This window comes from Platichthys flesus, chromosome 6 (genome assembly GCF_949316205.1).
Source record: "Platichthys flesus chromosome 6, fPlaFle2.1, whole genome shotgun sequence".
Lineage (NCBI taxonomy): Eukaryota > Metazoa > Chordata > Actinopteri > Pleuronectiformes > Pleuronectidae > Platichthys > Platichthys flesus.
In genome coordinates, this window is record NC_084950.1 from 5227074 (window position 1) to 5251797 (window position 24724).

General features: G+C 41.6%; 1 protein-coding gene across 3 annotated transcripts; it reads left to right on the forward strand.

Moving 5' to 3' along the window:
* Positions 1-169: 169 nt before the first annotated feature.
* On the forward strand, positions 170-24556 carry zgc:173742 (DNA topoisomerase 1). Of its 3 annotated transcripts, none has more exons than XM_062389477.1 (20): positions 170-382; positions 595-729; positions 2899-2950; positions 4245-4291; positions 7526-7645; positions 7802-7889; positions 8022-8149; positions 8520-8635; positions 9765-9886; positions 12505-12627; positions 12753-12940; positions 13320-13365; positions 14283-14426; positions 14951-15136; positions 17766-17834; positions 21340-21454; positions 22588-22715; positions 22871-22971; positions 23590-23739; positions 24251-24556. In XM_062389477.1, the coding sequence occupies exons 2-20, from the start codon at positions 608-610 to the stop codon at positions 24351-24353; spliced, it is 2148 nt and encodes a 715-aa protein (XP_062245461.1). In that variant the 5' UTR covers positions 170-382; positions 595-607; the 3' UTR covers positions 24354-24556. The 3 variants fall into 3 exon arrangements, with proteins under 3 accessions (XP_062245461.1, XP_062245460.1, XP_062245463.1); XM_062389476.1 differs by having other exon boundaries at positions 177-382; positions 13320-13464; XM_062389479.1 differs by lacking the exons at positions 170-382; positions 595-729; positions 2899-2950; ... (3 more) ...; positions 8022-8149; positions 8520-8635 and adding an exon at positions 9624-9644 and having other exon boundaries at positions 13320-13464.
* The last annotated feature ends 168 nt before the right edge of the window (positions 24557-24724 follow it).

Consider the following 24724-nt stretch of genomic DNA (forward strand, 5'->3'; position numbering starts at 1 on the left):
TGCACCATTGTAATTTCCAAATATGAACTAAACATAAAATGTTGTTTATTGATCTATTGATTGATGGATTTAATAACTAGTTTTATCATATTAGCCATGTGAGTGAATTCTGATAGACAACAACGAATAATTTCCGCGACACATGAACACAACACAGGACATGAAAGGTCGTCGGAAGTTCTCAGTACCGGAAGTGACGTCCTTCACCGCAACACCTCGGAAGCCATGCAACCTGGAGATCTCGGCCTATCACAGCTCGACTCGGAATGACGTTATTGCGCGTTAAGGCAAGTTCACCGCCCGACGTCTCGTCTTGTTCACAAACGCAGAAGTGTGTCTGTCACTCGGGAAAACAACTGAGAACCCGCCGACATTAAACCCGGTGAGTGAGTAGAGTGATGAACTGTTGAGCTTCACCCGGCGGACATGTTATGGAATTTAATTTACTAGACAAGCTAACGCGAAATATAGATTGCAATTAGCTAATTAGCTTCAGTGCTAATGCTAAATCCCTCCTGACACGTTTGATACCGTGAGCCCTGACTCTTTCTTTTTAAAAACGTAAATGTCCGGTTGGTTTTCACTCCGGTAAAGGTCCGTGTGAGAGATGGGGATAGAGAAGGAGGCGAAAGGAGAAGGGAAGCCCAAACACCGGAAACTGAAGAGGCTGAGTGACGATGAGAGCGCTTTGGCGGCAGGAGACTCGATCCAAATCACGATCAGAGACAGGTGTGTGTTCGTGTGTTGTTTGTGTGTTTGTTTGTGTGTTTGTGTGCATCATTCACTGTTATATGCACCAGGCCTCAGTGCACCACAGTCCACACATGTTCACCATGAACCCAGGACACATCCAAACAGGTCTTTGCACAGAAAAAATGAAATTTGACGGCGCCATCGAAGGGTCAGGGTGAGTTCATTTATGAGGATTACTTTTGGGTTACCTTGCGTTACTTTTAGGTATAGCACTTTTCTGTTCCCATTGTGCAACACAGTCATTTTAACGTAGGTGCTTTAGGAGTTTACTCATACGGTTTTGTGTCGCTAACCTTCCTCCATCCCGTTGTTCAACATCATCATCTTGTTATTGGTGCAGTCATCTGTATCCAGACAGTTTTCTGATTTACAAATGAATCAGACAGGATCCTACAGATCATCGTACTGTGTTTTTCTGGAGAGACGTCTGAAGCTAACTTTGTTTCAGGTTACTGTCACTAACCCTGTCTATAGAGCAGTAGCACTACGTTAAGATTTAAGTAAAATTCAATAAGATGATCCACATCCAACCTGCGGGGAGAACTTGAGTGGAAATGGGCTACATGTTAAAGTGTGATTACCCTACGCTGGATTGGGTTTGGACAAGAATTTTGAAATTAGATTCCGGTTCAGGTTAGGTCAGCCATGTTTGCTGGGTAAGTGGAATAACCATGTGTGTCGGGGACAGGATAACAAAAACAATTTTGTTTCGGGAAGACACAAACAGAATTCTGGGTTGGGTGAGGGGCTTTGTGGATATTGGATCTATTTACGTAGATTGTCTCCACAAAGTTGACAGCTTATTTAATTTGACGGACTCTTTAAGTATAACAGTTATGCCCTCTCCCGGAACTCCTGCGATAAAAGGCCAGTGGGGTTTTATGTAACAACAAACCTGTTAATCAAGCCTTTGACAATAATGCACACGTTTCATTTAACCTGATAATGTAATATACTGCACGTTGAAGTATTTATAGCGGTTGAGCATAGTCATTTTCTGTTCCAACTCTAAAGTTCATTTGAGGGACCTGCATATAAGTGATTATTTGAATGACTGCCACGATTTAATGAAGTGTTCGACTAATTCAAGGAACAAAACAAATCAAACGACTTTATTGTGCAGTTAACAGTGATGGGTGGAGCCACCACCTGCAACTCAGACACTAAATCATCAACCTTGCATCATTTTTTAAAAGTGTCAATACTACTAGACCCACCCTTAAATTATCTGACTGTTTGAAATGTCCAGAAAACATGTCCTGGCGAGTGGGACCTTGATAAATGAATCTGGACACAACAAAGGGTTACTTTTGCTGCACCGGCTGTCGAGGAGGATGGTGGCATCAAGTGCACGCATTCATTTCGTGGAGTACAGTAGGTACTCCATCTTCATATGAATAAATTAATTTACCTTGATATCTGATGCGTGTGTGAAGAGACAAATGAATGCTGAGCGATCTGTCATTGGCTTGTGTAATTGATGAGAGCGGAGAGATGAATAGACACCTGTAAGCACTGCTGGCAGCAGAGCAGGCTGCTCTTTGTGACAGCCCAGCTACCTTGTGTTATTTCACAGCACACTGACTGAATTACTGATTAAGGATCAGCTTATCATCCTCTGCTGTAAGACTCATGCAATTAATTTTCCCCTCAAAGAAAAAGTCCCTCGTCCCTTAACTGTTAAAATACCATAGTCAGATGTTTAAAATTTAGATTACAAAAAAAAAACTTAGCTGAGGAATAATTACGGTGCTCACTTCTATGATACATAAAGCCCTGAAGTCTGGAAAGGTCAAATTGAAAAGAACCATGTTCAAAGCTGTTGGGGGATCCTCTGGGACACTGCTTGTCTGATCGGTGTCATTTTATATAGTTTTCAGAAACTAAGACGATGCTAACCAGCCAGAGTATGGAAACTATCATCAGCTGAATATGCTCTCATTTGAAAAGTGCAGCTCAGACTCTGAGTCTCTCTCTTAGGGGCCTTTAAAGGTCAAGTCACAGTTATATGGAAAATTGATTATTTCTTGCACTTGTACTATTTTTCCTGACTGCTCATGTGTTACAAATACTGCATCGCTAACCATCCCTTTCTCTCTCTCTCTCATTGTCATCCCATTCCCATCTCCTCCAACTGACGAGCAGCACAAAGCCAAATAAATCTGCAGAGAAAACCGATAATGGAAAGTCTAAGAAGGTAAATCCCATTTTCTTCTCTTTGCTCTATATTGAATAGACGATATTCATCTTTTGGAGACTGATGCCAATATTAGGGAGTAAAAATCACAATACTGATGTGTTTTTTGTGTATATACATTTAAAAAAAATTGCAATAATTCCTAAGATGTATTTATCAAACTTTTCAATAAAGACATGTAACTGCAGAAAATTCTGTTTAACTCTAGGCTTTATAATAAATACCTATAATTTACAACCTAACTTCTGTCTATATTTGGTTGTATTTGCATTTTAAAGGAATTTAATACTAATTTTTATAAAAATATATATATTTTTATGCCTTGTTCATTCTGTAAAACAACAGATTTCTTACTTGTGCACATTGGCAAACAAACACCGACACTGATATGTAAAGGGCTCACATCAGCTGTTCCTATTTGCCAACTGATTTATCAGTCAGGTGATAATATCAAGCTTTTCATCCGGCTAAAATTTGACCTGTGTCACAATTACGTCAATGGAAATTCAGTGTCGTGGTCACGAGAGTCCCTCCATAACTCTCGCCCTCTCTGGAAGCAGCATATCAGATACCAGGCTAGAATTTCCAGCCCCTGTCACCTGCTGACCTCAGCTCACACTGACGCAGCCCCAGCATGTGCATACGCTTGTTCCAGCAGCTGTTGAAATCCTCAAGACCAGTTTGTGTACATGCATTTCAATATCAAGGCTTTTGGAAGTCATTATTTTAGGAAAGTGCTTTGATTACAACGTTAAATTGGTAACAATTAATCTGATAACATGACTTCATTTAATATTCCTTGCATTGCCTCCCATTCCTGTTTTTATCTAAAGTTGATTTGAAAGTTAATTATTTACAGTCGGGCGATGACTAGAAAGTTGTTGTCTTTAAAAAATGTCACAAGATGGTGAAAAATCCCCATGATGACATCTCAGCAGTCCAAAAAATGTAGACACGTGTATCAAACACTGCAAAACAGCAGATTCCCATTTGGTAGAAGCTGGAAATGGTCAAGGTTTTGTATTTTTGCTTGATAATTGCTGTAATTGATTAATATCTTGCATATAGACTGATCGTTTACAGATGATTATGATCTCACCCTCTGAGCCCCTCAGATGAAAGATCTTTATCAAAAAACAATCCATGAACCAGTCAAAGATTTAACATCAGTGTATAAATCGACACACAAAGAGTCCTAGAAGACATGATCTGTTTTGGTTAAATTAATGTTTGCAGACTACTTTATGACTGACTTTATGTTTTATTAAGCTTTAAATGCAACTTCTCCCCTCAGGTCAGAACACCGAAGAAAGAGACCCACGAGTCAGCCAACGGTCTCAGGTAGGGATGAAGTCTTTATTTCACTAGACTGAACAATATACTAAAGAAATACTTGTGCCAGAAGTCTTACTTTTCACAATTTGGACTCCTCTTCCCTCCTGAGGTGATGAAAATAATCCTTGTGTTTTGATGTTCATGGGCTATAGGAAAAAAAAGCCGTTTCCCATTTTATGCTTTTAATTTGACTGTGCACTGAAGACAAATATCTGCGGCCTGTCAAAAAAGAAATAAATGAGAATGCACGGCTTGAGTAGTTGGATGCTCAGCAGGGCGTAGCCAGGATGCCAGACTTTGGCCGAAGGCGTGCTGAGTCAAATCTGTCTCACAGCGGTGTTTCTATACAGCTGCTAATGGATTGTTTCCGAGATGCAGACTCAGCCCAGCCCCAAAAACAATGAGTGACATTTTAAAGGAGATGACTGTTGAAAAACTATTTTTTTTGTCAAATTCAGCCTTTTAATGTTTCCCCTTCAGGGTTTATTTCTTTTTTTCTCCCCTCAGAAAGGGCTCAGGTGGCAACTGTGATGGTTGAGTGGGTTTCATGCGGGGGAGAAAGTTACGGCAGCAGAGTTATGGAAGAAACACAAGGCTGTTAGAGCCACTGACTGTAAATGTCAATGGACGCAGTGACCCACCCTGCTTCTTATAGCTTTTTATGGATTTTGCTCAGTGGTGCAGTCGGTCTTTACGAAAAATAACATGACCATTTCTACACACGCTTTCTTTCTTATATCTTCACATTGAGTAGTAGAGCTGAGCAGCTGATCCTCACTTACAATCTGAAAATACAAAAATAACACGGGGAATGTTCGAAAATGTATTCTTCATTGTGGATATACAAAAGGCTTTTGTAGTTTTTCGACTGTGAAGGTTAAGAGCATAGACTTGTCAGTACTTTTCTCAGGAATAAAGGGGTTTGGGACATGCTGATGGGAGGCAGTTGAGTTTCTGGATTACACACAGAAAAAAAAAAAAAACTTAATCTCTGATGGGGGACACAGATTTCTACAAAGGCAAATTGATGGAAGCAGTTTAATAATTCAAACACACAGTTCGATAATTTGTGGAAAACTTGCTCCATCACAGTTTTTTCTATATTTTATCATGTATACCATATTTTATTTAAACTGAATGTCCTGAAACACACAGGCAGATTCTCTCCAAATCCTTACACCAATAGTTTCGTATTTTCAGTATGATGACTACATGAAGGATGTCATGAGAACCGAAGTATGGAATGACAGTGTGATTGGATTTTTGTGTAAGTGTAGTCAGTCGTGCACTGACTGTGCAGATTCTCCTGTGAGGATTTGCTGGAAGAAGGAATAATTCCTTGGCAGAAGGGTTTTGGGATAAATGTCAAAAAATGATGAACATGATGTAAAAGGTCAGTCAGAACTCAACAATTAATTATAATATTATTGAAATTGCAAAAACTGAAATATCCCAAAGGCCGGAGCTGCAGTTTTATGATAAAGGTAAAATCTGTCACAACACAACGTAATAAATGAAGCCGTGTGCTACAGCTTGCCTCAGCAAGCAAATAATATTCTCCAGACTTCAGAAAAAAGCTCATCGTTCTTTCAGTGAATGAAAAATCACTATTCCTACTTATCTTCAGTCCTGTTGCAAAAAAACTGTCAAATCATCTGAATGGTTCGTTTAAACCGGGTGTCAACATCTGTCCTGAGAGATTTGATCACAAGTTGACAGCTTGTGTGTTCACACCTGATATTACAACACCTCCTGAATCTGTCTCCTCCTGTGATCTCACCTCTCTGCTCGATATGCAAATACCTGTGTGCGTCATTCCTTTTAGTGGAGACAAAAAATATATATTTGCCAGTCTGAGTAAACAGTTGTGTCTGTTGTCTTTGTGTGTGTGTGTTTTTGTGTGTTTAGAGAGGGATGGAGGGAGCAGAGCCGGGTCACTGAGAAGTATAACACTTGAAATAATTACAAAATCAATATCTGGCGGTCAGTGTCAATGTTGTAGAACCGGCAACAAATAATTGAATGTATTGGAAACATTGAGAGGTGTAGAAATACTTCAGTGTATTATGATACTGTAGTGGGTCAGAAGGTCAGCACAGTGGCTGGTTCCTTCAGGTGTGGACCAGGATGCATAAGGGTGATGGGTACAGGATGCATGTTCAGCCTTTCTGTTCATTAATACCTTGTCAGTGTGTGATTGTGTCAAGAGAGCAGAGTCATGAGAGGCTGAATGAATCAGCTTAACCATGAAAAATCATTTTACTTATTTGAAATGAATAGAAAGTTCAATGTGGCGTCAGTGTGATTATCGTAGGGAGCCACATAATAGTATGGGAAACACTCAGAAGTGTAAACATATGTTTGGTTCTATTTGAAACTGGAGTGGTTCAGAGGATGTCAGCTGAGTAGGTGGTCCTTCAGACGTGGACCCACATGCATTTGCATTCCCACAGCTAAAAGGTTTAGTTATGACACGTTTCATCCCAGTAATGAGAAAACAAAACGATTATGTGCTTTCCCGCAGTTCTCTCTTCACTGAATGTTGGAGACCATTGATATTTATCAGCAGCGGTGACTGTAATTAGTTGATTTCCTAATTAGGCCCATTTTCCCACCCACCAATTCCTCACTCTGCAGGGAAATCCAAGCTTTCAGATGTAATTTGTTTTTCATGTCTAATTGCTATAATTATGGCATTATCATTACTGTTTTAAATAATTCCCGTCATTATTTGTAATTTCTTGTGGTCAGTGACCACAAGAAAACTTTTATTCTTCATGACAGGCTAATTTTGTCGGACCACTTGAGGCAGCCTTGTGGCAGGCAGCAGTGAAAGCTCCTGCCTTGTTATTAGCATGTTAAGTCAGGGTGATTGAAAATCAACATCTGAAGTGAGATTTACAAGACACGATAGAGGAGAAAACAGCAGTTAGAAAACAGCAGTTAGGATCAGGGTCAAATAGGGATTATTTCAAAATCTATTTAATTTTAATTAAATTGAGATTAAACACATTGCTTTCTGTGGGTGAACTGGATTTTAAGAAGGGCGGGTAATTCATCTAAAGCCTCATCCAGTATAAAACTATAACGCTATGTGGCCACAAATCTGACTGACTTCAGATTGGAAAGAGATGAAATGTAATGTTATCTAATGTAAAAACAATAGAAGCGAGTGCTAAGATTATACAGTCATTAAAATTTGAATTCTGTATGCTGACTCTTTTCGTTGTTGTGGTTCAGCGATTCGGTGAAAGAGGAGCCAGAGGACGAGGACTTTGCCGTGAAGAAGAAAGGGTTGAAAAGGAAAAGAAATAAAGAAGAGCACTTGGAAGGTCCCCCACACCCCAGTGCAAAAACTACGTAAGTGTGACTGGTATCTAAGATGGCTATACCTGAAGTTACAGACATTTTTACATGTAGGCTTTTCCTGATATTAGATTATGGTTAACAAAGCGGCATTTTATAGGTGTTTATATATTTTTTTTGTGATAATAATCCGTCTCTTGGTAACTTCAGCTCCAAGGGGAAGAAAAGGCAACATGAGCCGGACGATGAAGGTGCCGGAGATGCTCAGAAAAAGAAGTCAAAGAAGAGGAAAGAAGAGGTAAACATGAGTTTTCCCCTGTAGTGATCTGTCTCCGTCAATAGTATTCCCACTATTTGAGGTTTTCTGGACATGAGGATCACGGTGGGAGCCTTTTAAATTTGACATCTCGCTGTATTCTTCTCTGCACAGGTGGTAAAGAAGGAGGAAGGAGAGCACCCAGTCTCCAAAAAACCTAAGAGGACCAAGCAGCAGGCTGAAGAGGCCAAACTGCTGAAGATCAAAAAGAAGGAAGAGGAGGAGCAGAGTCGCTGGAGATGGTTTTGAAATGCTTCTTTTTCATCTTGTATCTAACTTATACACACAGCTTGTCTTTGTGAGGATGCTCATGGACATTATATTTCCCTACGCAAACCTTGACACTCACAATAACCCCCCCTAACTCGAATCTAATTCCGACCTGAACATTAAATCTATGGACTGTATATAAAGATGGTCGACAGATCTCTACTTCCTCAACCTGAATTTCAAAAAATGTACTCACAAAGAATGAAGTACAAGTTCTTATACACACACAGACACACTTGCACAATCACAATCGAACTAAACAAACTACTGGGGACCAGAGAGGAGCAATCTTCACCTTGTCAGAAATCACCCTCATTTTATCCATCTCTCTGCTTCCATCAGGTGGGAGGAAGAAAAGTATGAAGATGGGCTGAAATGGAAGTTCCTGGAGCACAAAGGACCGTCCTTCCCCCCCGAGTACCAGCCTCTACCTGACGACGTTCACTTTCTCTACAAAGGTAAGTACATTACGGAGCTAGGACACATGAGAGAGGTTGATCCAAACAGGCTAGAAAGTTCTTTATTACAAACAATTTCTTTAAAAAACACGCTTATTTGGATTTGACATTCAAAAAAATAGCGATGACAGGGTGTAAAAATATTCCTATTGGGTTATAACTTTTGGGGAAAACACTGGTGTTAAAAAACAGAATAACTATAAAAGACTTGGAATCAGATTAACCTATATTCGTAATTATAAAATAAACTCTAAATTAATTGAAAGGCTTGTGATAAAAGATGAGACCGATTTTCATTACAAAATTTCTGAAGTAGGTCATCTGGTAACTTAAGTGACGTAAGAACAAGCTCATCTCCCCTTTAAGTCTATTCTACGTTCTGACTTTGCTGCACAGAAGAGGAATTATCTTTCCACAGGACACTCAGTCCTGAACACATTAACATGCACTGATGCAACACCAGCATGTTTGACCTTCACAGCCTGGAGTGTTTAAATTACACAGCTCGCTCTGCAGTCACACAACCACATCCACATGACCCTGACTCAGCATATTTAGGAGCTCCTGGAAAAGGGAACAGGTGAATAATATCAGAAAAAAACCTTAGAAATTAAAACAGTGGAGAAACCGTGGACTAAGTTGGGAATTAAAACAAAGAATTCTACAAAGGTGGCGCCAACTCCGTTGTTCAAACACACAGGACACGCACCATCGGATCTTTAGGACACCAAAGGTGTATCGGGTCAAACGCTGATTGATGACTGTAATTGTTTTTGCTTTATTTAGCAGTCGAGGCACAGCAGTGTCCTGTGGGAAGTTGGTTTGATCTGTTAATTCCTGTGCGTGCTTTTGCTTGTTTGTAGCTTGCTCGTAGTCAAGGGGCAGAATGTAGATCTTTGTCCTTGTCTCTGAAAAGGCCCGTCTCTAAATATATGGATTAGTCTGCCAGGATTGTGAAGGAGCTGAGGTGGATGCTGTTGCACGCTGGAGCTTCATCAAACTCCAGAAGGTGTGACCACGAACATGTTGAGCCTAGTGGACAAGCTGCATTCTGCCTCACCTCCTATAACATGTACGACGGGTCAGTAATAAGAATTGTAGTGATGTGCTTGTGTTTGTATCTGTACAGGTCAGAAGGTGAAGCTGAGCTCGGCCGCCGAGGAGGTGGCAATGTTCTTCGCCCAGATGCTGGACCACGAGTACACCACCAAAACGGTCTTCAGAGAGAACTTCTTTCAAGACTGGAGGAAGGTAAATGCAAAAGGCCTTATGGCTTGAATTCAATTCTAGAAATAAAAGGCCTTAAATTGCCTAAGTTTAGAAGGATCCACTCCGTTATGTGCAACGTCCTCAGTCTATCTCTGGTTAAGATTTTGTATTATATACTAATGCCATTCTAACACACTGTTTGGCTCGTTGAGGAACAAGTGGAAATTAAAAGCTTGAGAATGCTGAGTCATTGTGGTGGTTACAGCCAGTGCCTGGAAGTGCTTCTGATACAAACTGCTCTTTGTGGGTCAATGGGGATCAAGGTGGTTGAGTCTCACCGACATAAATGTGTGTATGTGGAACACGAATAATTTCACTGTTTGTTGTGTCTATCACAGGTTTGGTCTCAAAATTAATTTCATGGTTTTAAAAAGTTTAACTTGTTTATAGCTGTAGACACCGTATGCCAGTTCTGGAAGGACCTCAGCACATCAAAAAGTCTCTTGCATGGCTGAATGTGTTGTGACAGGTACGTAGGAGGAGAAGAAGAAGAGACACATTGAAATGTTCTTCATTGAGCAAGTGTTGACAGTGAGCAGGTGTTTCTTCTTCCTATTCTTCAGTTCTGGAAAGAAAAATGTCAAAAATCCCTAACTGCCTCTTACAGCTGATTCCCGCGGGTCAGAATTTTATCTCTAGTGATGAAAATGAAAATGAAATAAACAGAATTTGACATCTCCATAAAATTTCAAATGAAAACCATTCCCGTGCTGAACAAAAGTCTTCTCAGAATTCTCAATGTGAATTGCTGTGGTTGTTTAGTCCTGCAACAATTCCCTTGATTCTGCTACAGCGCGGTTGATTGCAAGCTTTGTTTGCCCTGGATAATTTGCTGTATACATGAATAAGTTGTCGTAGCTCAAACCTCCCTGTATCAGCTGTGTTTACTCTGCTGTTCCCTCGGTTGAACAATGCTTACGTTGGCATAAAAAGTACAACATTTAAACACTGTCAGCTTCTGAAAATGTCAGCTGCAGAAACTTTAGATGGATAACATCCAATTACAATGTAAGTTGTCTGCACTTAGAGCTTTCTGTTAGAATATGTGTGTGTACTGTAAATAGGAGAGAGAGTGGAAAAGTACGTGTTGTGTGTGTGTGTGTGTGTGTGTGTGTGTGACAGGGTGTCAGGGTGTCCTCTGTATAGAGGAAACACAAGTGCCAAGCCCCAAGGCATATCATGCAGAATTAATTTTGCGCTGCTTAGTGCTCAATGCACTTGAAAATACGATTTGTGTGAAGGCATTGATATGCTAATCCATACAAGGAGCTCCCCTGCATATGAACAAATCCAATTAAAGGGTTTTATTATAGCCGGAAAAAACCTCTCCTCGCTCCACTGCCCTCAGTGCCCGCCCACTGTCGGGTGTCAGTCATGCTTAGACACGCAGACTGACTGCGGGTCCACACTGTCAGAGTGTGTCTGCAGAGAGGTGTGTGTGGATGTGTTAGCACATATGTGTTTATGTAGAGGTCTGCTTTTGCACAACAAAACTTCAAGAGTGTTCCTGCTCTGAATAACCTGATGGGTCATTACTTTTATCCTGGATGGATAAGTTCAGTCTTAATCTGTCAATTTAAGTCCCTTATATTAAGATCTGTGTTTTTATGTGATAAATATTGTTGATTTTATTTTGATAATATGCTGTGGGGAAGAGGGGGGTCCTTAAAAAACATTTACCTATTTTACTGATATATTGTTCTGCTCTAGGTCAATATGTCCTTTTTAAAAAAAAAAGAAATGCCATTTTTGATGTCCGCCTGCAGTTGCTGCTGCTGCACCTTTCTGGCCTGACAGCAGGAGGTCGTCTTAAAAGCCTTCATGCTGTCATTACGTAATAAACCAGACTATTCTGAGAGGAACCATTTAGTCTCCACTGAGACTCTCCGTACCGTTGCCCTGTTAGTGACCTAGCCAATACAATGACCCCGTGTGCAGCAAATTTAGAAAGTTGAAACTCAGCCGCGGCTGCAGCGTCAACACGGTTGGTGAAGCTTGTGCAGAGAGGAGATGGTTTCTACTCTGGCCTTTCATAACGACACCACTTTTCCCTTTTTTCCCCTGCGCCTCCATAAAGATGAGTAATTAAATGAAAGGTCACTGATCTGCTCCGATCATGCTCGTCGTATTTGGTCTTTATGATACATTATTGTTGTAATGCGTTATTTGAACAGACAAAGGTTCTGCACACTCGATTAATAGCTCCCGGTAAATTTAATAATGTAATGTTGTGTGCAGACCTTTTGTCTGCCTCCTCCTCAAGTTAAAGGTTTCGGAGTCGGCACATTAGTATTGTAGAGACGCTCGGAGATATTGGAGTAAAAGGCTCAGTTTCTAATAAAAGTGGGTTTATGTTTTTATCATATTATTTAGACTCCAGTCCTTCTGAGCCTAATGTATTGTTTTAAAGGTTTTTAATTTAAATGGGTAAAATGGCTTTTTAAAGCTACAGGAGATGCACATGTGTACATGATTTGTTTTAAACACTGATGGATTCATGGAATATTAAGGTTGTATCGTATAATGATTGTTATAATAGATCAATCCTTTGAAAATTTGATAATGTTAATTAGTAAAAAAATCCCCTCTCTTGTGTGTAGGAGATGACCCATGAGGAGAGAGCACTGATTCAGGATCTTGACAAATGTGACTTTAGAGAGATCCACGCAATGCACAAAGCCAAGGTGGAGGCCAGGAAAAACATGAGCAAGGAGGAGAAGCTGGTAAGAGACTCTAGCTTAATTCCTTCTGCACATGTGCTTGATGTTACTTTCACATCTTCCTGTCAACGTCTTAAGAAAGTTGATAATTTAGGTTCTTTGTATGTGTTTCTACTTTATATCTCAAGGCTTTGAAAGAAGCCAATCAGAAGATAGTGGATGAGTATGGCTTCTGTATGCTGGACCACCACAAAGAGCGTATCGGCAACTTTAAGATTGAGCCTCCAGGGCTGTTCAGGGGCAGAGGCGAGCACCCCAAGCAGGGCATGCTGAAGAAGAGGATCCAGCCAGAGGACGTCATCATCAACTGCAGCAAGTGAGAGTGAAACTGTCACGAGATTTATCCACTGACTTCAAGAAACCAAGACCTCGGTGCATAAAGTGTTTAAAAGTTTGGATTCACAGAGAAACCACTTCTATCTTTTCAAAAGACAGCACATAACCATCTTTCTTGGAAGGCAACAAAGCGTAGCCTTTTTGACAGCTGCACAGATTATGGTAATACACTGCAACACAGAACCTATAACCACTAGAATATGGTTTGTATCGCTCAAGAATTGTAGTTATGCATGACTTATTCACTCAGTGGCCTCTGGTGCTGAATGAACGTTTCTTGTACTCCTGTACTTCACAATGATTGAAATTGCATTTGCTGTATCTATATCAGGTACCGGGTTTTTTTCTTGCTCTGACAGAGAAGCGTGTGTCCCGCTGCCCCCTGCTGGTCACCGCTGGAAAGAGGTGAGGCATGATAACACTGTGACGTGGCTGGCCAGCTGGACTGAGAACATCCAGGGCTCCATCAAATACATCATGCTCAATGCCAACTCAAAACTCAAGGTAGGCCGTCGGTCAGATGCAAACAGGGAAAAGCCTCCTACCAAAGTAGACACAGGGATACTCAGCAGTAAATATGTTTAGGCAGATGAGGTCTTAATGTTGTCGGCTTGGCGTTGGTAAAGACTGGATACCTTCGGTCTCTGCCTAAACTATACAGGATAACGTGGCATATCAGGGTTATCCTCTGCCAGGCTACTTCACCCTCCCCTTGATTATGAGAAGATATAAGTCTTACATTTCATTCATTACCTCAGTAAGAGTTTTAAAATCAACTTGTTGAAACCTGCAGAACCCTAGGAGAGCATTTCACTGCAGAGGAAATAGATTTGCAAGGATGTTTTTATTTCTTAACTATAAAATCTCCATAAAGCTGGTGTGTAAGTGCAAATTAAATCCCCCTGTGGGTTATCTTTGTGTTATAATCTCCCATTTTCATTCATAGTCTCCTCCTCCCATTTTCCATCTTTCATGTGTAAAGGTTAAGTTATTCCACTTAGTCTCCATGACAATATGTCTGTGTGTCTTCACTGATGATGGGTTTAATTGTTTTTTCTCGGTTGCAATATAATAACCAACAGCAGGAGAGAATCCTGTCATTATAGTTGTGTGCTTTTACTTTTTCTTTTGTGCGACTTAACAGTCTGCACTCACCTCATGATTACGTTTGGAAAAAAACAATCTAATTTGACACCTTTCAAGTGAAATGGTGTCATCTTGAGGTTGTGTCTCTTTAGTTCTTTGTTTTCAGAGAAAGCTCACTCTCTAATTCTGCTCCTCCTATTCATCCTGTCTTGCTTCTTGTAATTCTGTCAATGCAGGGAGAGAAGGACTGGGAGAAATACGAGGTAGCCAGGAAACTGAAGACATGCGTGGACAGGATCCGTAACCAATACCTCCTGGATCTCAAGTCCAAAGAGATGGTCACTCGCCAGAGAGCTGTGGCCCTCTACTTCATAGACAAGGTCTGCTTCTGTGGTGGCGCACAAGGAGAAACTGAAGTTTAATGTTTGCACAGAGAGAGACACCTTTGTCAGTGTCAGATTCTCCTTAATGCCCAGGTCTAATACCAAGGGCCATGTGGCCGTACTGGAAATCAATGCAATGTGTCCTGATTGCCTCTTCTGTTTTCTCTCATAGCGAGATGGAAGATCTTTTACAAGGAAGAAATTGATTATATGTAGCCGTTTGCTTCCCCGAGCTAATCTCAGTCTGCAGTGAGTGAAAAGATAGATCGAGTGGGTGATTGCTTCTGGCTCGTGCCAAAGACCAATTCTATTCAGTTTCAGCTTTGTTTTGCGTTTATCACGGACTTTAATCCTACTTAATGTCACAGAATATTCGTGTGTTGATGAATACATTTAATTGTCGTCTGATTTTTTTTCACGTTGGCTCCTTGAAAGGCAGAGACGCTGGTTGGAGTGCTTGATGATTGTGTGTCTTTCGCTTTGACGTGTGTTTTATCTTTGCATCTTCTGAACAAATCAAGCTGGCACTGAGGGCTGGTAATGAAAAGGAGGAGGGAGAGACGGCAGACACGGTGGGCTGCTGCTCGCTCCGTGTGGAGCACATCACCCTGCACGAGCAGCTGGACGGCAGCGAATGTGTGGTGGAGTTCGACTTCCTCGGTAAAGATTCCATTCGCTACTACAACAAAGTCCCCGTCATCAAGAAGGTAAAGGGATAAAAAAGACACACAAAGTGATTAACACCTCCGGCCCTGCATCCATCCTCTCCACCTGTCGTCATTAGTTATTGTCTGGATCTGACATTTAATTGTGAATAATATTTTTATGCTACTAAATGTAGTTCATTAAAACACGAATCAATTCCCCTTTGGAAAAGACATCAGCAAAAATACTCCAATATAAGGGCTGTTCATTGAGATACAAAAAAAATAACATATTTCATTATGATAATCTAGGTGTTGCCCTTTGGGTTTTGGCAGAAGTCCCTGCAGAGAAGGTCACATGCGTGTATATTGACACATGCACACACACATACACACAAACACACACACGTGCACGCACAGAGCCTGAAGCAGAGAAGGAACTGAAAAATGTCCTGGAGCCACAGTTGTAGATTGGATTCCTGTGGCTGTGCTGGTTTAATTTGTCTGTTAGAACTGCTGAACTGTCCCTGTGCTCCACTCTGCTGCTCTTGGATTACATCTTCATGGGGGGGGGGGTTTAGCCTTCCAACTGGGGTAACCTGAAGCTGGTTATTGCATCCGGGCAACATGACCTGGTTTAAGTAAACTGGTCACGCTCTGAGTAGAGCACACACCTCGACCGAGGCCCTATAATCCACTTACATTCAGTCGAGCTGCACTAAATTGTGCACCATTCATAAATATCAGTCCTGTAAAGGACATTAGTGAAAAGAAATCTTCTGGATCTGTACCAACGTTTTATGGGTTCTTTTCCTGACCCATGCCACTTCAATCCCAGTAGTTCTTGTGTTATGCTTCTAGCTCTGACATACAATCAAACACAGATGAAAACACAAGCTCTTAACTAGAGGTAATGATGTTTTTTAACATTAAGAATTATTATTCTAAGGCTCAGGGTTTTTCAAGTAGTGGTTATGGTTGCAGTCAGTTGTCAAGAAATGAATGATGAAGGGTTTTTAATGTTCCCTAAAGTGGCCTATGAGAAAGTGTGTGTCTGTGTATGTTTGTGTGCACTGCAGGAGCATATGCATATGCAAATTTCCAACCCCTCGTCTGGTGTCGGCCCCAGCTATCTTCTGCTCCAGAGATGGAGAAAGAAATGTTAGCACCTGACAGCCAAAGTGTTTTGTTTCTTGGCAGATCATATAATTATTCATACGTGCATTCAAAAGCAACACATTAGTTAGTATTAATTAGTCCCTCGCATATTTTAGCATTCTAAATTCCCAGGGAAATCAGTGGGATTGCAGCTAAATGTCACTCTGTATAAAACGGAAGGATAGCGGGAAGACATTTTCATTTTTAACCTCTGGGTTTTAAATATTTGATGTTTCAGATAATAAGCGATCCATATGTGTTTGCTGTGCCTTTCCCACACATGCATACTTTGCCAGTGACTCGTTACCACCTCAGAGAATCTGTTGTGTTGTTTATAAACAAGGACGTAGTTACATCAAAATGACGCTGAACGACTTAATCAAACAGCACCTGAATGTGGGGACACCTGCAGCTGCATAAATGTTTTCTGTTGGCTACTTTAAGCCTGTTAAATATTTATATATCTCTGTTTTCTAAATGGTTATTCCCATCTCAGCAAATACACACACACACACACACACACAAAAAAACACGCACACACACATCCAAACACATCACTCGACCAATTAGGGAAGTTCACTTCGGTCTCTGTGCTTCTCTTACTTCTAGACTGAAATTGATTTTTTTATCCACTTGCACTTCTCTTCTTTTTCTAATATATTTCTTCTGTTGATTTCTCCAGTCGGGGGGGGGCATTTTTAGCAAAACCAGTAAGTGAAATATGTCCGTCTGGTTTATAAAGCAACACATCTGTTGCCATTAATTGGCGTCTGGCATATTTCACTGGTTTATTTGGGGACCAGTGCATCTGTGGAGTCGCTGGAAATGTCAACAATAATTGTGTCGATTTTGCTCAGGCTCCAGACACATGCACACCACAGTCCTTATGTGTAAAGTGAATTATAATGTGTATTTACTGTGTAATTTCACCATTTATATTTTAGATTTGACTCAAAGTAGCTTTTAAACAACCACTGCCACGTTCAACCTCTCCTGTTGAATTTATTGATATTGAAGGTAATTGAATCTACAATGTTTGGCATCTGTCTTATTCAAATTGCCCCAGCCAGGCCTGTAATGTTGGCAATGTTGAATAATTGATACGTGATTGGTTGGCTTCCCGTTCCCTTCCAACCATATAAACACACCTTTTCCTTACCAGAGATTGTGATTGAAGCTCCCTAAGGGAAGGCAAAGTATCTGGATTGCCCCCTGGTGGCTCGCTGCAGTACAGGTCCTCAATGCCAGTGGATGGGACATAAACTGAAACGACTAATTATACCTTTTATATATATTTGTCTCAATGCTTGTTTTAGTCATTTTTTTGGTAGTTCTTATCACACTAAGGTATGTTTAAAGTTCAATTTCCTGACACAGGCGGCACACTGTATGTAGATCTCAACTGAATGTATACCTCAAGCAAAACAGAAACTTTTGAATAATTATTTCATCCAACTATTAGTTTTTAATAAAGCAGTTAGATGTCAGGTTTGGTTGAGATGTACTATAATTTTTAAAATGTGTATCATTTCAGGTTTTTAAGAGCCTTAAACTCTTCCTGCAGAACAAAGAACCTGGAGATGACCTCTTTGACCGACTCAGTGTGAGTATCTCATCAACTGCCTCTACATGTCTTTCTTCAAATGTTTTGCATGTTTTATACCCATTATAAACATGTTAAAGATGATATATTTTGTAAAAACATTGCCACGCTGACGCTCTACATCTTGCTATTGAAAAAAAGAAGCGGCAAACCAAATCCTCTGGTATTAACTGCTCACAAGTAAAGAGCAACGGATCTTTATTCTTTGTGGTTGTGAAGAAAGTGTGAGAAACACCCTGAGGAGAGTTATGTTTGAAGAAATGGACTGAAAGCAAATTGGAGTTTTATATGTATCTTCTGGGGGACAGAAGGGTAAAAGAAGAGCAGGGACTAAATTGTAAGGTGTAAGAGAGATGAGATGAACCATTGGTGTGGAGAGATGAAAGGAGTAACGTGAGGAAATGGGAGGTGAGGAGAAGAGGGAGAATATTGGAAGCGGCGAGAGTGGAAGCAGAAAAGGAGTTTCAAAAGAGAGAGAGGGGGCATGGACTCTGGCAGATAAAAAATGAAACTGTGCTAGTGAAAATTGAGAGTGAACATGGTGGGCAGATGAATTTCCACACCAAAAAATAAAAGAAATCTGCCGTCCTTTCAACCTCTTCATGTAGCTGCAGGCAGCAGGGCCACACAGAAGTGAGGCGACTCCTCCGCAAGGAGACGTGGGGCTTCTCAGGCTGCTTGTCATCATAAAACAAAAGATCAACAACATTGTTTGAATCTACACGTCATGTTGCCTTGAGTGTTAAGTGAAACTCTCAAAGAGAGAGGAGAGTGTCGGTGCGAATGTATGCAACAGATTAATTGCCACATCGGAAGAGAAGCGTTTAATGAAATGCAGGGAGGAAGATATGCTGATAAGAAAAATCAGAAGGAAGGTTTGAGAGGCAGCGACGTGTAAAAGAGACTGACAGGCGGGAAAATGAAGACTGCAGACCGGACAGGAGGGAGAGGGTGAGATGAAGAGAAGGAGCGACTGCAGGGAGGAAGTGGGGTGCCTCTGCTCTCTGCCCTCTAGTGTGTCGGGAAATGTCAGGGTATGTTGGAGGTGGAATGGTAATAGCTGCAGTGGGCAGGCCTGATTGACATCCTGAAAGGCCAGGCCACACAGCGAGAGAGCGGAGGAGTGCGTGTGTGTGTGTGTGCGTGCATGCGTGCGTGCATGCGTGTGTGTGTGTGTAACAGTAGACAGAGTGGTAGGGAAATGACAGCTGGTCCAGGTGAGGGCAGGTTAGGAGGGAGAAGGTGGACAACGGCTGGGAAAAGGTAGGTGTCGGTGAGATGGAGGGAGAAGGGGAAACGGCCAGAATTGACAGCCCAGGCGGGTGGTGCACGTCGGAGGTGAGGAGGCAGATGTAGTCATAATGATGGAGGAAGAGGGAAAGAATGGAACTGTCGAGCGTGCTGCTGATTTCCTCAGCTGGGTTTTCAAAGGGAAGTGAAAGAAATCAACGGAATACCTGGACTCAATGTGAAATATGAAGAGTGAAGGGAGGTAGAGAGTTGTCAGAGCCATGTTCCATTTACAGCCTCTCTGATGTTTGGACCATAACTGACTCGGCTCCTGAGCTTGGTTATTGCCTCAGGGCTGCTCACATGATGTTTTATGTACAGTTTGGAAAGAGGTGACTGAGGCGGCCACATTCTATAGAAATATCCATAATATATATATGCATATATTGTTATCTTCAAATTACTTTTAAATAGTTCCCTATTGTTTTTCTAAAATAGTGTATTGCTGACCACATTTTAGGTCAAACAGTTTATAGAGGTTCCAGCTGGAAATTGGGAGTGTGCCCGTTGCTGGTTCAATAGAATTCAAAGCTCGCCGGACGCAGTCCCTCAATCAGTTGACATGCTTGGAGGATTGGTCATTGCGTGCACCGACTGTAAGGTGGCGACGCCGCCGCCTCCTTTCATACTCCAGCTTGAGACGAGGTGACATTGGTGCCGTCTTCTAAATGTTAAGGTGTCACCACCGTGAAAGGAACAACCTCAACACTGGAAAAAGGCAAAGTTGAAAATGTGGGACAAGAGGGTTTCCGACAGTAATTGATTATCCAACAAGCGCTTTGCTTGAAGCATACTGATCATTTTTAAAGGCCCAGCATAGCTGGAATTTAGTGTCCTTTGTGACAGATTTCAGAATAACATTGCAGTGACTGGAGTGAATCATAGAGTTATGTTGCCGTGTCATCGTCACCTGCATTGTTAGACAAGGAATTAAATGAATCGGAGCATGATGGTGCTTATTTAGAAACATAAACGAAGCTTGTGTCTACTGAGGAGATTCCTCTGCCGGCTGCTTCTACTGCCTACAGGGTCTGTCAGACTCGTCAGGATGCCTCCTGTCAACAGAGCTGCAGTTCAAACACTTAGGTTAACTGTAACCTAATTTCTTTAACTACACTTAGTCAAATCAATTTAATTACCACTTGCGGTTTCGTGTAGTTTTTATCTTTTTCTTTTAACAGAACAGATGGAAACTGATGCTGAGAACACGCAGGGGGAAAAATACACAGATCATCGCAAGTGGTTAAGAATGGAAACGGTCAATATCAGTTGGCCTCACCACAAAATGGCTACCAGTGTTAAGAGTGTATCATTGAGGTGTAGTAACGATATGTTGTAATGATGCCTTAGGAGGGAACACGGAGGACAAACGCACACATTTGTCCACATACCACACCAGGCCAAGGGAGAGAGTGCAGCATCTCTCACACCTGCCCCTCACAGAGACCTTCATTAGCATTTCAGGGGGCAGAGTTAGGTTGCTCATTAGCAAGTCGGGCACGACGGCAAATTGGTGTGCCAGTGTGCTCCCGAGTACATGCGTGCACACGAACGTACATGCACGGAAACCCGCCCTCGTCCTGTTTTTAATAGGCTCCTGCAGCGACACACACAGACTCACACCGTCTGTGGCCCCAGACGGACGCGTGCACACCCCATGCTGATTAAACCAACCACATCATTATTGTAATCTTCACCGGAATTATTTTCTCCTTCACACACACACACACACACACACACACACACATTTGTCTGCTTTCATCTATGTTTAGAAATCTGCCTCCCAACTCCTCCATGTGTTTGCACCTCATATCAGGACTTGTGCAGTGAGCGTACATGTTTGTTTTGTTCTGTGCCCTCACAGCCTGAACTCCATTTCATCTCTTGGCGGTTCTGGTGAGCTGCAGCCATTTGACAGCAGCTAATGGCCATCCAACCATTAGCCGTGGCAGCTTCAACTTGTTATAAAAACCTAAAGAAATGTCAGGGGGGAAATAGCACTGTGATCTTTTTAATCTTCCTGCTCTAATGGATGATGATAATGAAGGCTGAGATGGTACATTATGTGTTTTATTTGTTAGGGTATATTACAGGTGCCTCCAACTGAGGTCTTACAATACCACAGTGCCACCTAGTGGTCCAGGACATGTCCTGATAGTGGCTCTGTTCTCTTTCTTCTCTGACACTGTTCCCCCCCCTTTTCTCCTCATTGCAGACAGTCCTGATGAACAAGCATCTCAGTTCCCTGATGCCGGGTCTGACTGCGAAGGTCTTCAGGACGTACAACGCCTCCATCGTCCTGCAGCAGCAGCTCAAAGAGCTCACAAACAGTAATTCACACATTCACTACACTGTAAAGCAGGCCAACCTTAAATAAATCGCTCTGTGACAAAATACTGACACCTTAAAGCAACACTGACACATTTTCACCTTGAAACGGCAGCTTCGATGGTTTGATGGTTCACTGACTTGGACAAAGGGAGAATGTTTCCTCCTTCATTCCCACTCCTCACCTTGAGCGTCTGGTCTCGCTCGGTGTAACTTCTATGAGCAGGTACCAACCTCCTGAGAGAAGTGAGGGAGAGTCGCAGCTTCAATTGTCAGGATCAGGTCCGGCAGGTTGAAGAGTGAAGCTGAACTTTAGATCAGTGGAAGTCATTAAAAACAATGTTTATCTCCAACACTTTTTTAATATCAAGAATAAACAGTTTTTGGTGTATTCGTTACTGCTCTGCTGGGCCTGGAAGCCGGGGATCATGGGTAATATCCAGTGGACTAAACTCCACTCAACACTTTGATAGATGTTATTTTTTCTATATATGAAAACCACTCTAATTTCTTGGACAAAGAGCCTAATATAATTAGTCACCTGCGGTAAATGTTACACAGTGTTGCTTTAATTATAGTCGTGCTTTATTCTTCTGCCTCTTTTGATTGTCTCATTTCCCTGCGTGTGTCAGGGAGTCGTGATTAAAAAAACACTACCACACTTCTGGCCTTTCTCTTATTTTTAGCCCGTTTGATATGAGATACCCTGACGTCACCCTCTCTTCCAGCCATGGCAGGAGAACGTTATCACTTGACTCAGTGTGGTGCGCCTCTGCTTCACTCTTATCGGGCTCCCATGGGCTGAGTCTGCCACCGTCTCTCATTCAGAGATGGAAGTGTCACACTCGCTTCTCAATTCTGGATTGCCACTGAGAGCCAATCTGAAGACTGTCATGTATTTGCGGTGTGTGCTGTTTGAACCCCAGGAAGAAAAAGACGAAGCTACTGGAGATCTGAATGAATGAAATGAAAAGCTAGCAACCTGTAATTGTATGCGTGTGTGTGTGTGCAGTAGCAACACAGGGGAGGCCAGCATGATTTTATCTTTTAAACTTGCACGATTCGGGCTTAGATACATGTTCTCTGTTGGACTTAATTGCCTAAACTCAAATTACTCTTCTGTCGTCCTCCAAAGAGTCTGACAATGAGTCGGAGAAGCTGCTGTCCTACAACAGAGCGAACCGAGCAGTTGCTATTCTCTGTAACCATCAGCGGGCGCTGCCAAAGACCTTTGAGCAGTCTATGGCAAATCTACAGGCCAAGGTAAGAACATCTTATTCATCACATTAACACTCGCTTCACAATGCATAGGTGGGAACAATGTAATTTCACATTTACTGCATAATAAACGAGACCTTGAGGCTGACAGTAATATATATGTTTAAGAACATGCCAATACCCTGATGTGCTCCACCCAGATTGATGCTAGAAAGGAGAAGCTGGCTTTGGCGAAGACGGAGCTGAAACAGGTCAAGAAGGAGGCCAAGACCAAAGGCAGCCCAGACTCAAAGCTGCAGGTGTAAGTATTGCAGTAGTGGAGAAACTTTTTCAATAATTGTCAGGCTGTGGACATTAAAACAGTCTTAAAACAGAATCCCTGCTATACACAGTCACATCCTCTATAGAAAAGAACCCTGACAGCTCACATAACTGCTTCAGTGTGAATAATGAGCTGCAGTTTAGCCACAGGAAACACAAGATCTTGAAATTCAGCTTCGCTCTTAACTCACAGCTTCTCTGCCTTTTTAATATTTTTCAGTTTTTTGCTCCCGGTAAAAAGGCAATTACCAACACTGTTGGTTGTACATTACTGTGCAGCATGGTTTTCACATTATGTAATATATAAATCATTTGTGACAGCAGAAAGGAAATTTATGAAAACTAGATTTAAGCCAGTACTCAAATCTACCTGGTGTTGAATGGCATGTTTTACATTTATGTATTTCCTAGGGTGGGGTAGGTGTAGTGGTTTTGTGAAGGCTGCAGTTATTTACAAAGGGATCCTCACCTGAGTGATGAAACACTCCTCTTTGCTCTTTGCTTGACCAGATCATGTAAAGAATCCACAGAAGGGGATTCTGACAAGTTTAACTGTGTCATTCTGTTGCTCTATCTTGTTGGGCCTGTTTTCTGACAGGCTGGTGGAGCGGAAGAAGTCAGCGGTGCAGCGCGCTGAAGAGCAGCTGATGAAGATGGAGGTCCAGGCGACTGATAAAGAGGAAAACAAACAGGTCGCACTGGGTACCTCCAAGCTCAACTATCTGGACCCACGCATTAGTGTGGCTTGGTGAGTGAATACAGATCTGGACTCTGGGGTTTTGGTTAAAACACAAATTCACACACGTGCAAAGCTACAAAAAATCACCACAAGGTAGGTTTTACATTGAACTATGACCTCCTCTACCTGGGGCCACGATTACTCATCAGGCTTTTCTGTGTAAAGAGGATGGTTTACTTTTAATCGGAGTCGACCACCATGGTAACTTGCTCATGTTGGTTGAGCTCAGTGGACCAAAGTATTAACCCACCTACTGATGAGTCAGTCAGAAGAGAAGCTGTGTGGCCAGGGCTACAAAGAACCAAATGTTTAACAGTTCAGAGACATATGCATGTAATTTCAGGTCAATAGATTTGCAATGATTTTTCTTCGGTCATGCATGTACAAAATGTCGGGGAGTTCAAGCACTTGTGTTCTCTATCGTTAAAAAGAAAGATTTCACAAGCTATTTGAACTGTTTGGTTGTTTAATGTTTATTTTACAGTGCATACTTGACAGTCTTGTTTCCTGTGTGTTGTAGGAGTAAGAACATGGAGGTACCTGTAGAAAAAATATATAATAAGAGCCAAAGGGACAAGTTTGCCTGGGCCATCGACATGACTGAGCTGGACTTTGAGTTCTAACTTCAAACTTCTGAAACTGTGAGGCAATTAAGGAACCATTCACTTTATATAACATACAGTACTTTAATGTTGCATCAGTACGTTCAAAGACAGCTGATGTTGAACTCTGAGATCATGTGACATGATCGAGCTCCATCCTTGTGACATGTTTTGTTTACTGCTGTTTATCCATCCTGTTACTTTTGGCACTTCATTCTGAAAAATGTTGGTTAGTCATTTTGTTTTTACATTTTTGTGTTTGCATTAATTTGAATAAAGGTTCCTGTTATGCAGTGACAGTGTATTTACAGTTTGTCAAAAATCAACCTTTTGTGCACAAATGACAAATATCTCTAATTCCATCCGTGATAAATGTGACAACCTTTTTATAC

Bases quoted from the DNA above. Each gene is read 5' to 3' on its own strand.
- zgc:173742 (XM_062389476.1), top strand. From the start codon at position 608: ATGGGGATAGAGAAGGAGGCGAAAGGAGAAGGGAAGCCCAAACACCGG. The intron at 9,887-12,504 runs GTAAATGCAAAA...TCTTGTGTGTAG, and splicing joins TCTTTCAAGACTGGAGGAAG to GAGATGACCCATGAGGAGAG. The intron at 14,427-14,950 runs GTCTGCTTCTGT...GAACAAATCAAG, and splicing joins CCCTCTACTTCATAGACAAG to CTGGCACTGAGGGCTGGTAA.